Source organism: Typopeltis vanoorti, chromosome 12 (genome assembly GCF_054136105.1).
Source record: "Typopeltis vanoorti isolate ZY-2024b chromosome 12, IOZ_Tvanoo_1.0, whole genome shotgun sequence".
Taxonomy (NCBI): Eukaryota; Metazoa; Arthropoda; class Arachnida; order Uropygi; family Thelyphonidae; genus Typopeltis; species Typopeltis vanoorti.
In genome coordinates, this window is record NC_143560.1 from 123,114,422 (window position 1) to 123,131,673 (window position 17,252).

A 17,252-nucleotide genomic window follows, 5' to 3' on the forward strand; every position below is an offset into this window, starting at 1 on the left:
TTCTTCTAGGATACTTTTGTTTATTCGTTTTTCTGTTCAAGACACTCTTAACAATCTTCTCCAGCACCAGAGCTCAAACCCCTCAATTTTTCTTCTATCATCATTGTCCAAGATTCAGAAACATAGAGAAAGATAGAAAAAACTAAGGTTTCTACAAGCTTAATTTTGGTCTTTTTGGAGATGTGCCTGTCTTTCCAGATCTTAGTTAAATCAGTCATCGCTTTCTTCGCTAGTGTTATTCTTCTCATCTCTTTTTTACATCCATCTTTATTTTGTTATCATCACTCCAAGGTAGTTGAAATTGTCGACAATTTCAATTCCTTCTACATCTGTCTCTTCTGCATTGTTTAAAATCATTATTTTGGTTTTGTCTTGATTTATTTGCAAACCATGGCTTAAGCTTTCCCATTCTAATTGATTTAGGACAGATTTTAATTCCTGTTTGTTTGTTGCTATTATCACTGTCACCTGCATATCGTAGGTTAGTGATTGTTTGGCCACCTAATTTAATGCCTCCATTCCACTTTTCTAGAGATCTTTTCATTATAGTTTCGCTGTAAAGGTTGAATAGTAATGGTGAGAGTATGCATCCTTGTCTTGATCCTTTTTCAAATTGAAATGCAGAGGACACCAAGTTTTCAATTCTTACCGTTGCTTGATTTCCTTGATATAAGTTCTTTACGAGGGGTTTCTAGATGGTTTGGTATTCCTGATTCTTGCATGATATCGCATAAAATATCCCACCTCATACAGTCAAAGGCTTTGGAGTAATCCATGAAGCAAAGATAAAGGCTTAAAGTTGAATTCCCTTGCTTTTTCATTGTCTGATATTAGATATATGATCTCTAGTTCCTCAACCTTTTCTGAATCCTGCTTGTTCTTCTGAGATCTGATGGTCTATAAAACTTTGTAATCTTTCCTTATTAATGTGTAGTAAAATCTTGCTAGTATGTGAGATAAGGGCAATGGTGTGGAGTTTTCACATTTGTTGTGATTGCCTTTTTTGCAGATTGGGATAATGGTGGACCTAGTCCAGTCATTCAGGCCATCTTCCAGATTTTGTTGGATAAATCATGTATCCAGTTGACTGCATTCTTTCCAAGGTTTTTCAGCATTTCAGCTGGTATTGAATCATGATCTGGGGCTTTGTTATTCCTTAATTTTTTGATTGCTTGTTCTACTTCACTTTTGAGGATCTCTTGTTCCATTTCCACGTTTTCCATAGCTCCTTCGTCTTCTTGTTGAATAGCTGGGTCCTTGTAAAGCTCGGCAAAATACTCTTTCCATCTTCTGACTATGTCATTAGTGTCATTTAAGATTGTTTCCTTTTTTTCAATTAGTTCTAGGGTTTCCTTTTGTAATCGATGGACTACCATTCTTCTTTTTTATTGAGATGTTTTTGGCTGCAGATTTTGCAATGGTTTGTTTTAGGTATGTCCAATGTGATTCAATATTTTGTTCCTGAGGTGTGCGTTTTTGTTTCTTGAGCTTTGCTTCAATGTTCATTGTAAATTTGTTGTCCATTTGTGAAAAGTCATATCTTTTGTTGCTGTTATTCTTGTTTGCTTTCAGATGGATCTTTAAATTAAAGATTAATAATTGATGGTCTTATCCACCTCTGGACCTAGCAGTGTTTTGGTGTTATTGATTAGTGTCCTCCATCTTCTGTCGATTAAAATGTAGTCGATTTGATTCTTGAGTCAATTTGATATTATTAATAACTGCTAATTCCCTTTCAATGTAGAACTCCAATAATTTTCTCCTTGTTTGTTTCTAATTCCCAGTCCACTACTTATAACAGGTCCCTCTGTTATAAGCCTGAATCGTTGTAAAGGTTATCATGGGATAATAGTCGAGTGGTTTTTCTGTTGCCTACTCTACTGCAGTATCCTGACCAGAGATATGTATAGTTCGTCCTAGCCCAAGGTTATCATGTTGGAGCCAAGTCAGTTCTCTTGTGCATTGAATCCCACCTTAGCACTGAAGTCTCCTAGAATTATTCGAATATCCTTTCTTCGTATTGTATCCATAGTTTCATTTAGGTCCTTATAGAATTTCTCACTTACTTCATCTTCTGCATTTGTTGTGGGTGCATAAATGTATCAGCAGTGTTGGAATTGGGTTGGTGTTTAATCTTACTGTTATGATTCTGTCATTGACTGGTTGTATCCTTTTACTGCTTTACTTATGTTTTTATTAACAATGATGACAACTCCCTTTTCACTGTTATGGTCTAGACAGAGAAAAACACCTTGTTTCCTTTATGTGTTGTAAAATGACCACATTCTTTCCAGTAAGGTTCAGCCAACCCTAAGATTAGTATCTTATTGTCTTCCATTTCATTCTGTATTATGTCTAGTTTCCCAGGTTGCAGGAGTCCTCTGATGTTCCGTGTTCCTATCCTAAAGGTCTTTCTGAGAGTTATTTTATGAATATCTGATTGGCGATTTTGCGGGCTGGGATTGTCATCAGTCTTGTTGATGTCATTATTCCTCAGCATAGTCAAATTTGGTCTTTGTTGCACATTCCTTTCCCCTCCATGCTTAGAGGTGTTGCCTTGGTGTGCCAGGCTGGCGGCTGTCCCTCTGTTATAAGGTTGCATCGTTGTAGAGGTTATCATGGGATAATAGTAGAGTGGTTTTTCCATTGCCTACTCTACTGCAGTATCCTGGCCAGATATGTACAGTTCGGCATAGCCCAAGGTTATCATGTTGGAGCCAAGTCAGTTCTCTGCCTCTTGTAGCAGGTATACAAGAGGTTAATACTAGTAGCATTGCTGCCCACTACTAGGTATGTTAGTGGAAGAGGAGGAAACATCCCTGGCCCTCGAATACTCTAATAGCTCTGGGAGAATGGAGGACCTCCTCCTGGGGTTAGTAAGAGAGACAAGGGATAGAAAGCTTAAAGTAAAGAATCCTCATTAGGAGGAATGTCAGTATGATGGTAGAAGCAATAAGTGTCAGAACAAGAAAAAAGTATGACAAACGCTTGAAATAAATCAATTAGGAAATAGAAAAATAAAACTTAGCTCAGGAACCCCGAGTTAGCCATGGCCATGGCTGCAAGCCCTGTGAGAGAAACCCAGGTCACCATGAAATGTCATGATGTTGTACCATCAAGTTTATTTGTGGTTTAAGCCAATAAGAGAGTACAAGTGGGTTCATTCAGTGACAGAAAAATCTGATGACTGGGAAACCTCTACCATGGCACACAATGAAACGACCAAAAAGGAAACTGGCAACCTAATCACTAAGGAGGGAAGGGTGATAATAAGATGGCAATTTAGAATGGAGGGCTGTGTACTAGGACTAATCTAAGACCTATAGCTCCGCAACTGATATAAAACTTGGTGCATAGTTTTGCTCAAGACACTACTTCACACCTTCACAGCTGCTAACCCTATATAAAACCCAAATCTGCCCAGCCATAGAATACTGCTCCCATATTTGGGATGGAACACAAAAAGCCTACTTATGATTTGTCAATTCTATCTGGAAGAGGGCAATTCAACTAATGAATGATCCCTCTCTCAAAGATATACAGTTTCTGCCTTGTACCTTTTCTATAGATACTTTCATGGATAGTACTCTGCTGAATTGGCCCCTATTATTCCTCCACTCTCTTACAAAATCATTAAAACAAGAGCCGCTGCTAACCAACGCCCTTTTACAGTTCATCTTGAAACTCATCAAACCAATTTCACTGCCTCCTCCTTTATCCCATCTACTTCCATCCTTTGGAACAGCTGAGGGTTGTAATCATCCTCAAAGATTACAACCCTCAGCTGTAATGTGAGGGAAAAAAAAAAAACCTCTGGAAAAAACTTTCTCAAATTTTTTCCATGGCTTGTGTATAAAGTTCAGTAAGGTTGGGTAAAAGATCTATGAAATTAGAGTGAAGGAATCCATGTTGAAATCACTAATTAATGGGTAAGCTCCAAGTAATGAAAAAGTTGGTTGTTGATAAGTCTTGACTTTTTGAGAGGCATGACATGCAGACAGACAGGGGTGGAAAGGAAGATACCACCTGGACAAGGTGGTATCCAAGATGATATCCAAGGAGACTTACTGGTATTCAGCATAATGAGGATTTTTCTTATTTCTTTATGAAGAAAAACAGAGAATGCATGCATTGTGTTGTCAGTGGTATAATGGTTCAGAATTTTTTCTCTTTGTCATCTGATTTCAAGAAGTCAGCATTATCTCTGGTTGATGTTATGATACCATCTGGATATGTAGATGGAAACATGGAAGGGAAGTGCTCATGACGAGTTCTGCACAAATAGCTAGACTGGCATTTGAGTAGGAGGTCCTTTCTGCATTCCTTCTACATTTGGTCCTTTTAAAGTCTGATTTGGATTTGATTATGGTTTTGTTACAGATTTTGTATAATGTAGCGTAGGCTAAATGCAATGTAAAGTTTTTGAATCAAGTTTTGCATCAGAAGAGCAAAACCTTAATTAAACTATTAAGTGTAATAGAAATTAGGACATCATTCCAATCACTACTACTGCCAAAGAACATGCCAGATGTGGGCTGGGTGATTGGTGATTTGTAGAAAAGGAAATAAACATGGACAAGATTATGGTTAGAGTTATTATGAAAAGGAAAGCTGAACTCTACAGTATATTTGAAGAGAGAAGATTTTTCACCATCTCACAAATGTTTATACTGAATATTATTTGTTTCATCTTGAGTAAATGTTTCTTTATCAGTGAAAAAAGTGCACCCATACTCAGAATTCATGAACAAGTGCTTTTGGTTCATAAAACTTCACTTCTAGCTTAGAATCTACAACTTCAAGGTTCTTCCTTCTTGTATATGGTATGGATGTTAATTGCATATTAGTTCACTCCAAAGACTTGCAGATATTTGCCAAGAACTTGTTCCAAAATTGCAATGTATATTGCTTAAAACCTTATTTTGAATTTCATGATTAATGTCATATAATGTCAATCCATACTTGAAGTAGAAAAAGCCATCAAAGGCTTGAAATGTGGAAAGGCAGCAGGAGTAGATGATATTCGACCAGAAATGCTGAAGTATGGTGGTATAAGAGTCTTACAGTGGCTGCACTGCATAGTTCAGAAAGCCTGGACAGAGGGACGAATTCCCGATGATTGGAGTAGAGCTCTCATAGTACCCATATATAAAAAGGGAAATAAAACTGAATGTGAGAATTACAGAGGTATTTCCCTACTGAGTGTTCCTGGCAAGATCTATGCAAGTATACTTGAGAAACGGTTGAGAAGAATTGTGGAAGAAAAGCTTGGTGAAGAACAAGCTGGATTCAGGCCAAATAGAGGCTGTCAGGATCAGATCTTCACTTTACGACAAATAGTCGAGAAAGCATGGGAATATAACAAAGATCTGTATTTAAGTTTTGTCGATTTGGAAAAGGCATATGACAAGGTGCCAAGAAAGAAGTTATTCAATACGCTGCAGTTATATGGTGTCAATGGGGCATTATATCAAGCAATACTTAGTCTTTATTTGAGTTGTGAGTCAGCAGTTAGAATTGAAGGAAGTACAGGAAGATGGTTTAATGTTAAATCTGGTGTGAGACAAGGATGTACATTATCCCCTCTGTTATTCATTATCTATATGGATCACATTATGAAGGAATGTGGTATTAAACCTGATATCAAAATTGGAGATGTTAATGTCAGCTCTTTGCTTTATGCGGATGATGTTATACTTCTAAATAAATCCGCTACAAGTCTGCAAGATTCTCTGACTAAATTGAATAGCTGTTGTAATAGATATGGTATGAAGGTCAGGAATAAAAAGACAAAGACAATGAAAATAGGCAGAATCATTGAAAATGTCAACTGTGTTGTGAATGGAGAACCTGTGGAACAAGTAAAACATTTCAGCTACTTAGGCACAATTTTTACTGAAGATGGTAAACTAAATATAGAAATAGACAACAGAATCAGCAAAGCTGGTATCGTGGGAAGTCAATTGAATAAATTCATATGGAATAAGAAAGAAATTAGTCGGAACACTAAATTAGCTGTATACAAGACTGTGTTCAAACCAATTTTAACTTATGGATCTGAGAGCTGGGTCAGAAGTAAAACACTTGACCAAAGACTAGAGACCGCAGATATGAGAGTCCTGAGAAAGATTAGAGGCGTGAACAGATGGCATCAATGGCAATATCATATTAAAAATGAGGATATTAGGAAAGAACTTGACATTGTCAGCATCCAGGAATGCGTTTGCAGAGCTAATCTCAGATGGTATGGTCACTTAAATAGAATGGGAGAGGAAAGATTAGCAAAACAAGTGTTCTCTGCCAGGTTGGCAGGAAAACGACCCAGAGGAAGACCAAGATATAGGTGGATTGATACGGTACAAAGTGCCTTAGACGATAGAAATATAAGATCTGATAATGTTGGAGTCTTGACAAGTAACAGACTGATTTGGAGGAAAATTGTAGATATGAAGTTAGTAATGATGTAATTTTTTCATGTAGTACTGTCATATCCTGTACACCCCTTGAGGGTACATGGCAGGAATTTGATGATGATGATGATGATGATTAATGTCATGTTCAATTACATCAAATGATCTAGTTTCCCAAAGCAAATTTAACGTACATCAAAACTTGGATGGTATGAAACAGTCAAGAATCAATGTTGTATACCCCAAGAAGGGCATTACAGTAATCATTACAACAATCATAAATGGAATGTATGTCCAAATAAGTCTTGTTTGAAAGCTTGGTTGGTCAATCCAAAAGCACATAACAAGCTCCAAAAATATGTGAGAATTAGACTGTGATATGTGTAGAGCCAGGCAATACTGCAATTTCTAGTAAATTAATCACGAAATGTTTGTATCTCTCCACCTGTCTGTATATCAATCTATATAGAGAAACAATTTATTTTCCTAAAAATCACAAGGAATCAATCCCATCCCTGAAGTGTGGCAGATTTCCCCTGGGATACACCGTGCATTTATTTCTAAATTATACAAAATGATTTTATACAATCTTTTTTTTATATATTCTCCAAAAATTTAAAAGGGAAAAGCATTTCAGAATGGCAGATTTAAAATAAAAATTCAATTTTTTCCCCTTATAGCCTATAGATCATGCAGTCTGCTTTTGATTCATGAGTGAATAATTCTTCTACATAAATTTCCTCCATCTTATTAAATCAACTCATCAAGTGATAATATGAAGTTCCACATTACCCATATTTTATAATAATCATATTGAAATCCTTGAGTGTACACAGATGACATTTTTTGTTGCTATACCCATACTGTTTATATAAAAATAGCTGTACATAACACTAAAAATTATGTTAAAAAGTACTGGAAAGTGATTTGGTGGACAGCAGTTGTTGCTTAATTGTTCATTTAAAATGTTATCAAAAGAGTAACAACTATGAGGCAACTATATATCCATAATGGTTACAAGTTCTCTAGAATGGCTTGCATTCTATACAAGATTCTGGAGTGACATCCATACCACCTCCATACCAGAATGGCCAACTCAGCATTAGTTGAAAAGACAAGTTTCCTCTGAATACTGAAGAAGGAATTGAACTCAGGACTTTCTAACCCAAGTATATCATCCTTACTGAACTATAGTGGCACTTTTTGATATTACAGTAATTACTCACTAATCCAAACTAATAAAAACCATGCTCATTCGGATTAGCGAATTTCCCCCAAGAGACAACAATAACTAGCGTTTAAGACAAAAATAATCAGATTCTAATGTTATATCAATTTAATTCTGTAAATAAATGATGTAACTGATAGAAAAAAAAGCTATTGTATAATGTAAAACTTAAAAAATAATACAGTACACACACGTTTATTTTAGTAAAAAATTTAGTTTGTATGTACTGTATTGTTGAGGATTCTGATTTAGTAAAATTGTATACTTCAGTACATAACTTAATTTGTGTAAAAAATATCACTTTCTTGTATATAACATAAAAAATGTTTCACAAAATAACAAAAAAAAAAGTTTTTATTTCTTTGTAAAAAAGTCACTGATTTTCTTTTGCTTCCTGGAAGCTAAACTTTTTTCGAATGCTTCTTCTCAGAGCTGCATTAGCAATAAAATTTTGTGGAATGGCGTATCATTCTGCTTAGCCCATTCTATACACATTAAAACTGTCAACTGCCTCTTCATGTTTTACTTTTTTTCCGAGTTCTTTATTATCATCATTGTCTTCCAATTCATTCTGCAGCATCATATTTATAATTTCAGCATCTGATTTGATTCCGAATTCATTTGCGGTTCTACCTGTAATCCATTCCTTAACATCTGTTTGTGAAATTTCAACATCTGGATTTATATTTTAACCAAATTATGCACGTTCTGAATTTCCTCTTTTTGTGTATCACCATAGTTATACTGTATTCTAATAATAATAAAATAAATAATAATAGTTAAAATAATAATTATTAAATAAAAATAATAGTACACAAAATAATAAATAATACTTTTTTTCCCTTTCAAACTGCAGTTCGGGTTACTGATTGGTTCGGACTAAAGAGGTTCAGATTAGCGAGATACCACTGTATAAGCAAACTGAAGGAGTTTGTCCACTTGCAAAACCATAGTATTGTTTCATGCTATGTGTCCAAAACATTTATTATAAAAACTGTGTTGATTTAATGAAAACAAAGCATAATTTTGTTAGCTGACATTAACAAATTAAAAATTTTGACTTAAATAAAGGAATGGTTAACTGATTACTTTTGTGGAAGATTGTCATATTCTTTTCCATCCCAGAAGTGCTTGTAACCACAATCACAGGTAACAGACTTGGATGGAGTTTTTGTTCTATCACCATTCTTATAGACAATGGAGCCATCTCTTTTTAGCAGGCGAAGCTGAGATCTGGAACAAAGAATAAAAAAAGACTCATCCATGTAACATTACTGGAAGCAAAAAAAAAAAGTTAAACCCTATTCAAAAAAATAAACATTTGCATAAATTTAAAAAAAGAATATTATTCCAAGAGAATTAATAAGCTTCTGACTGTTCAAACCAGTTTGATATGATAATAAAAGATTAAATTTCTGTTAAAAAATGTAACCTACTAAACTTTATTTCTAAAAATCATTATTACTTAGCATGAATAATATGATGGAATGATTTCTAATGTTAAACAAGTTTCATAGACAATTCAGAGGTTATTTTCATCAGTTTTATTATTCTCATATTAACAATTGTATCACAATTGTTTATTTTAATGAGTTTTTATAATGCCTTACTGTAATTTCCATGAACACTTAAAATGACAAATAAATATACAGAAAAAATATTCCACCAGATTTATTTTCAAAATAAATTTCTGTATTTTTTTAAATACTTATTTATAAATGTTTTTTTTTTTTTTAAGAAATTATTTCTTCCTGCAAAAATATATAAGCATTTCCTGATATGCTTCTTGGAAAGAATGTACAGAATAATTTGATAATCTCACAGCATTAAGTTTTCATTATTAAAAGCTTACTATTAACAATTTTCTTCCAAACTGCTCTGTGATGTGTAAGGACTTCAACTCTCAGGCTTGTCATGAAAGACAATACTAACTACACCACTTAATTGTTTGGTTATCTCTGGGTCTTTTTTTCATGATAAATTCCTATTATCAGTCCTTTTCTTTCCAGTTCTGTTTACATTAGCGGCATTTCTGAATGCTGATAGAAAGACAGTGTTCAAACAAATTTGAATACTTAGTATACTGCTGGTGCTTTGATGAATCTCTTTATTCCATATAAATTTATTCAGTTAATATCATGATGCTTATTCTATTTATTTTTATATTAATTTGCCATCTTCACGAGAAAAAAAAAAAATTGTGCATATCCTAAAACATTTAAATGTTTTTTAAACTTTATCATCATCATCATCATAAAATTTCTAGTATGTATCCTCGTGTGATTAATTTGGAGAATAATTTTCCTCCAAATTAATCTGTTATTTGTCAAGACTCCAATATTATCAGATCATCTATTTCAGATGTAGCAGAAATAGATGATCTCTGGAACATCTGAAATCTATCTACATATTGTCTTCCATTGGGTCTTTATTGAGCCAAACCAGGAAAGAACTCTTGTTTTGATAATGTAAGATTTTAAAATTTGGAAAACAAAGATGGGATGTAGAATTTATGCTTGGTGGGGATATATTGTTGGAGGTGGAAGAAATAAGAGATCTTGGGGTGGTGGTGGGTAAGGATCTAAATTTTAGAGGACATACCGCTAAAATTGTGAGTACAACACAGCAACTTCTGGCAATGATGCAAAGGACAGGGACTTGTAGAAGGAAGGAGATTCTGGTTTTATTGTATAAGGCTCTGATTAAGCCAGATATGGACTACTGTGCAGAAGGCTTTCAAAAAGATGAAGAACTCTTGCAGAGGCGATTGGCTAAAATAGCTTCTCATCTCTAGGATGCTAAATATGAAGAAAGATTTCTAGACAACACAATTTGCAGAGTCTAGTGGATAGAAGGAAGAGGAGTGATATGATAGAGATATGTAAGTAGGTAAGGGGTTGTTATAGGATTAACGTTGAAGAGATTTTTTTCATAAAATGGTGGGAGATTGGGCGAGAACAAGAAGTTATCCCCAAAGCTGTATAAAAAAAAAAGGTGTGAACAAGGGAGTAAGATGTAGTTTTATTGCATAAAGAGTTATGAATGGAATGCACTAACTGAGCGCATGGTGTTTGCATAGAATTTGAATGTGCTTATGGCATGGAATGATGAGCTGTGTTTATGTATGACAAAAGGGACCTCCTAGATGAGTCTTCACTCCATTGGGTCTTAGGATGATAATGATAATAATAATAATAGTAGGTGTTAATGAAAAAACAAAGACAAAAACATGTGACATTCTTCTAATTCTTCTAGGAGAATGAGGATAAATAGTGCAGTGCATAAAGGTTTTGTATCCTGATCATGACTCTTTAATTTATATATTAGTGAGTCAGGGAATGATTTTAGGGGAATTATTTAGTTGATTGCTCAAAACTGGGAAGAGAAATAGTTGATAAAGGTGCTGTAGATATCCTGAAATTGACAATCATTCTTTGCAAGCAATGCATACAAAGAATAATGATTGTCAATTTAACGTTGCAAAATGTCAGGATATGCTTTGGGTTGAAAAAAATTACATACTGCACATCATATTGGTGGTACTATATTCCAGAAAATTGAAACTAGGGATTTGAGTAACGAAGCAGAGCATATTGCCGCGCGAAGGTTGGTCGATTGGTAGAGCCTCTGCTACTAATGGCTCAGTTAAGTAAGTTTGAGCGCGGTTAGTAGTTGGAAGGGGACCAATCGTTCGATGCTGTCAGCACACTCTCCCTCGATGAGTCTTTGGACTCCCTGGAGGTGTCATAATAATAATAATAATAATAATATTGCAAAAGTAGGCATATTAGCTCAAAGGATTGCTTGGATGTGAATTAAAGATAGAGAGATCATTATCTGCCTTTATACGAAGGTGGTCTGAAAAGTTCTCAACCTCGACCATAGACGACAACACTATTGGCAAGTTTTTTTTTTTCTTCCTAAGTTGGTACATCTGTCATAAGCATCCATGTGAAATTGCAAGTCATTCTATGAAGTACTTTGTCTTATACAGCTGTCTGAAGGAAAAGCGTTTTATTCATTTGTCCCTTGAAATGGATAAAATTGAGTATCGTGCGGTTATAAAATTCTTTGTAAAAGAAAGTTTAACGCTGGTACATGGCCATACCGGCTTGAAGATGATCCACGTGAAGGACATCCAAAAAGTGTAACACCACCAGAAATCATTGATCAAGTGCACGATATGGTATTGGATGACCGGCAAGTCAAAATGAGTGAAATTGCTGAGACTGTAGGTTTCAAAAGAACGTGCAGGATATATTTTGCAAGAAGAATTGCAAATGAAAAAGCTTTGTGCAAGATGGGTGACACACTTGCTCACAGTAGATCAAAAACGCACTCACATGAAAATCTCTGAATGATGCTTGCAACATTTTAACAAGAATAAAACTGATTTTGTGTGTCGATGTATTATTATGGATGAGACATGAATTCAATTACACACCAGAATCCAAACAGCAGTCAAAACAGTGGACAGAATCTGGTTGTTCAGCGCCAAAGAAGACAAAGTCGGTTCTATAAGCAGGAAAGGTCATGGCATCGGTGTTTTGGGATGCTAAAGGCATTTTGTTTATTAATTACCTTGGAAAGGGTAAAACAATTACTGGGGAATATTATTCCAATCTTTTAACCAGACTAGATGAAAAAATTTGTAAGACCCAGTTTGCAGAAGAAAAAAATCATCCTTCACCAGGACAATGCACCTGCCCACAAAGGTGCTTTGGCAATGGAAAAATTAAGGGATCTGCACTATGAATTGTTGGAACATTCACCCTATTCCCCAGATTTGGCTCCCTCTGACTCCTATATCTTCCCAAAACTAAAACTCTTCCTTGCTGGTCAGCGTTTTTCTTCGAATCAAAAGGTGATTGCAGCTGTAGAGGGATATTTTGCAGATCTTACTGACAACCAGGGATGGGATAATGGTGCTGGAGCATCGCTGTCATAAATGTATTAGTCTTAAGGGAGATTATGTTGAAAAATAAAAATAATTTTGAAATTATAAATTCATTTTTTCATTGTTAGGCCGAGAACTTTTCAGACCACCCTTGTAAGGCTATGATTTGGCTGCATCTTGACTGTGCACAAATCTGGTCACCAGGTTTCTTAGGCATCAGAAGGTGGTTGAGATGATCTGGAGATGAGTGATCAAGCTGCAGTACCAGGTGTAAGGAATCCTCCCTATGAGGATAAAATGAAGGTGTGAGAGTTGCAAAGTATAGTTGATAGGCAGAAAAAGAGAAGCAATGATAGAAATATATAAGCTACAAAAAAGGGTTCTGACAATAAGTTACAAAAATGACTGAAACAAAAGAAACTTTTAAATGATGATGAATATATAAACAGAACTAGGGATAACCCCTGGAAGTCATGTAAAGAGTGTGGTTAGTAAGGTGTGCAGGCTAGAATAATTTTTGCTTGGGGAGCAGTGAATGAATTTTCAGAAATAGCTGGAGTGCCCCAACAGTGAATGAATATAATTTGAGGTATGATTACATGTATCAAGATTAGTCTAGCTGTGTGTATGAACATTAATCCAGGGTCTCCAACATTGAATCTCCTGACTCCATAGAGATATCTGCATAATAACAGTAAGAAGAATCTCAAATCATAGACAATATGAATAGTGATGTGTGCAAATATGAATCAGAATGGGAAAATAGAGACTATTTGTGCTTATGGTCTCACAAAAATGTTCTACTAAGAAAGAAATGGAGCAATTTTTTGGGTCACTAGAGAAAGCAGTTGATGAAAGGAAAAAGGAAAAGTTTGTCCTTCTTGGAGATCTAAACTGCAAAATGGGAAATGATTACAAGACATATAGAAATGTTTCGAGAAATTTTTAAAAAGAGACCAAAACTAATAATAATGTCAAGTACCTGTTGGATTTCTGTTCAGGACATGGGCTAGTGATTACTAACATCATGTTTCAACATAAAGATATGCACAAATTCACACGGAGAGAAGACAGAAGAAATAAGAAAAGTCTTATTTACTATGTTATGTTCATAGCAGTATCATTATGCTAGTGCACAAGTATACAGAGGATTTGAAATAGGAAGTGATCATTTAGTTTTGAACAGAATCATAATTCAATATCATACTGAAAAGAAAAGTGTATAAGGAAGTTTTAAACAGAATCAAACTTGAACAGCTAGCTTTCAGACATGAACTGCAAATTTAAATACACAAATATTATTCAAGAAAAAAATTAATGGGTCTGAAAACAAGAACCACACCTTCGTGATTCAGTGATAGACCTTGAAGAAAACTGATAGATTCAGTTTTCATTTCAACATTCATTATCTATATGGATCACATTATGAAGACAAGAATCTAAAACCAGATATCAAACTTGGATATGTTAATAAATGGGAAATATGCAAGTTAGCTCTTTACTTTATGCAGGATTCCCTAAATAAACTGAGTAACTGCTGTAATAAATTTGATATTAAAACATTGAAAACATCAACTGCATCAAGAATAAAGAACCTACAGAACAAATAAAACATTTCAGCTATGTAGGCCAAATTTTTAGGGAAGGCAATAAATTAAATATGGAAATAGATAACAGAATTAGCAAAACTAATATGGTAAGCAGGCAACTGAATAAAAGAGAAATTAGCAAAACACTAAATTAGCTGTATACAAGACAGTTTTCAAACCACTTATGGAACTGAGAGCTGAGTTAAAGTAAAACACCTGATCAAATATTAGGAAGGAACTTGATGTTGATAATAATCAAGCTTGTGTTAGAAGAGAAAATTTTGTCCTATCCCATTCAGTTTATGTGACTTAAACTGCATGGGATAGGACAAAATTTTAGGACCATTCAGCAAATATTATTTGCTAAATGTTAAATAAAAACTAATAATAAACATATTAGTTTTGGGTGTACCACAGATTCTTGAGATTAAAGGGGTACTGAAGTTTCCATTTACAACAGTTAGACCATGAGAAGCATGCATGGTGTAATTGTCATAAATGTTTAGTACAATGAAAACCAATATTTTCAAATTTTCTGTAAAGTTATAATGGTTTGAATGCTGGTGAACAAACAAAATATGTTGAAAATTTCCAGTGTTCTTAGTTATTGTCATTAAAACACTATTATATATCATTAGAAAGCTAGTTGAGTTCATCGGCATTCAAGTCAAAGAAGGTTCTATACTGTGGTAGTGTAGAACTTTCTTTGACTGCAGAAATCAGACAGGAAAAGTGAAACAGATCGGAGAAATTCAAAGATTAGGATGAATGCAAACAAATAAACAAACAAAATATGACAGAATATGAAATGGAAGTTTTCATCACGATCATCAAATTCCTGACATATATACACCCTCAGGGGATGTACAGGATCTTATAATAGTACTACATGAAAAAGTTACACCATTACAAACTTCCCATCAACAATTTTCCTCCAAATCAATCTGTTATCTGTCAAGATTCCATTATTATTAGATCTTACATTTGTTTTCTAAGGCACATTTTACTGTATAATCCACCTACATTTTGGTCCACCCTGGAAAAGAACACTTGTTTAGCTAATCTTTCCACTCCTATTTAAGTGGCCATACCACCTGGGATAGCTATGCTAACACATTCCTGAATGCTTACAATGTCAAGTTCTTTCCTAACAGCCTCATTTTTAATATGATACTGCCATCATTCCAGTCCCCTAATCTTTCTCATAATTCTTATATCTGCAGTCTACATGAAAAACTTCATTACACCCATTATTTCAGAACTTCATTACTAACGTCCTGTCAACAATTTTCCTCCAAATCAATCTGATATCTGTCAAGATTCCAACATTATCAGATATTATATTTCTGTTTTCTAAGGCTTTTTACTGTATCAATCCATCTATATCTTGGTCTTCTTCTGGGTCTTTTCCCCACCAACCTGGCAGAGAACACTTGTTTTGCTAATCTTTCCTCTCCCATTCTGTTTAAGTGACCACACTACGTGAGATTAGCTCTGCTATCACATTCCTGGATGCTAACAATGTCAAGTTCTTTCCTAATATCCTCGTTTTTAATATAATATTGCCATTGACTGATGTCATCTGTTCATGCCCCTAATCTTTCTCAGGATTCTCATATCTGTGGTCTTGTCTCTGGTCGAGTGTTCTTTTTTTTTTTTTTAAATTTCAAACCAAGCTCTCAGATCCATAAGTTAAAATTGGTTTGAACACTGTCTTGTATACAGCTAATTTAGTATTTTAACTAATTTCTCTCTTATTCCATATAAATTTATTCAGTTGACCTCCTGTCAACTGAATAAATTTTCATACTGGCTTTGTTGATTCTGTTGTCTATTTCCATATTTAATTTACCATCTTCACTAAAAATTGTGCCTAAGTAGCTGAAATGGTTTAGTTATTCTTCTCCACTCACATGCAGTATATGTTTCAATGTTTCTGTCTATTTTCATCGTCTTTGTCTTGTTATTGCTGATTTTCATACCATATCTATTACAACAGTTATTCAATTTAGTGAGGGAATCTTGCAAACTTGTACTGGATTTATTTAGAAGTATAATATCACCTGCATAAAGCAAAGAGCTGAGATTAACATCTCCAATTTTGATATCAGGTTTAATACTATTTTTCTTCATAATGTGATCCATATAGATAATGAATAACAGAGTAGATAATGTGCATCCTTGTCTGACACCAGATTTAATATCAAACCATCTACCTGTATACTTCCTTCAATTCTAAAAGGTGACTTACAACTTAAATAAAGACTAAGTATTGCTTGATGTAATGCCCCATTGACACTATATAACTGTAGTGTTTTGAATAGCTTCTCTCTCTTGGTACCTTGTCATATGCCTTTTTCAGAAATCATGGGAATTGTTATATTCCCATGATTTCTCATTCCTCAATTATCTGTTATAAAGTGAAAATCTGATCCTGACAGCCTCTATTTGGCCTGAATCCAGCTTGTTCTTCACCAAGCTTCTCTTTAAAAATCCTTCTCTACAGTTTCTCAAGTATACTTTCATAAATCTTACCAGGAACACTCAGTAGAGAAATACTTCTGTAATTCTCACATTCAGTTTTATTTCCATTTTTATATATGGGTACTATGAGAGCTCTACTCCAATCACCTGGAATTTGTAGCTGTGTGCAGGCCTTCTGAACTATGCAGTGCAGCCACTACAAGACTTTTATACCTCCATACTTGAGCAGTTCTGGTCAAATATCATCTACTCTTGCTGCCTTTCCACACTTCAGCTTTTTCTACTTCAAATATGGATATATATTGCTGAATGCATTTCTGTTGAGTGTTTTTTACCACTGTGCTGTCGTTGCTGCTTGTTTCATTTAGCAATTTTTCAAAGTAATTACTCCATGCATCAAGGATATCTTTTTCTCCAGTTTTCTCCAGCTACACTGGGACTATTCTGGGGGTATAGCTGGACCATGCTGCATACAGGGGACAAAAATTTGGAGGCCTGGTCCTCCAGGTTGGGGGTTTGGCAATGGACTAACAAGCCATTTCTGTAAAAAATCTCGTTAAAAAAGCTAAACAATTGAAAGTCCGACTAACTTCAAGGAAATGACACATGAAAAGGAAAAGGTTAATGAATTTTGGAACATGGAA

The 17,252-nt window shown here is 34.6% G+C and overlaps 1 protein-coding gene across 1 annotated transcript in view; it reads right to left on the bottom strand.

Moving 5' to 3' along the window:
• Positions 1-17,252, bottom strand: part of LOC150101198 (deubiquitinating protein VCPIP1-like) — a 331,399-nt gene that overhangs the window by 153,798 nt on the left and 160,349 nt on the right. The window contains exon 8 of the mRNA XM_090402113.1: positions 8,728-8,871. Coding sequence (XP_090258239.1) covers positions 8,728-8,871 — 144 coding nt within the window. The remainder of the gene's footprint in view (positions 1-8,727; positions 8,872-17,252) is intronic.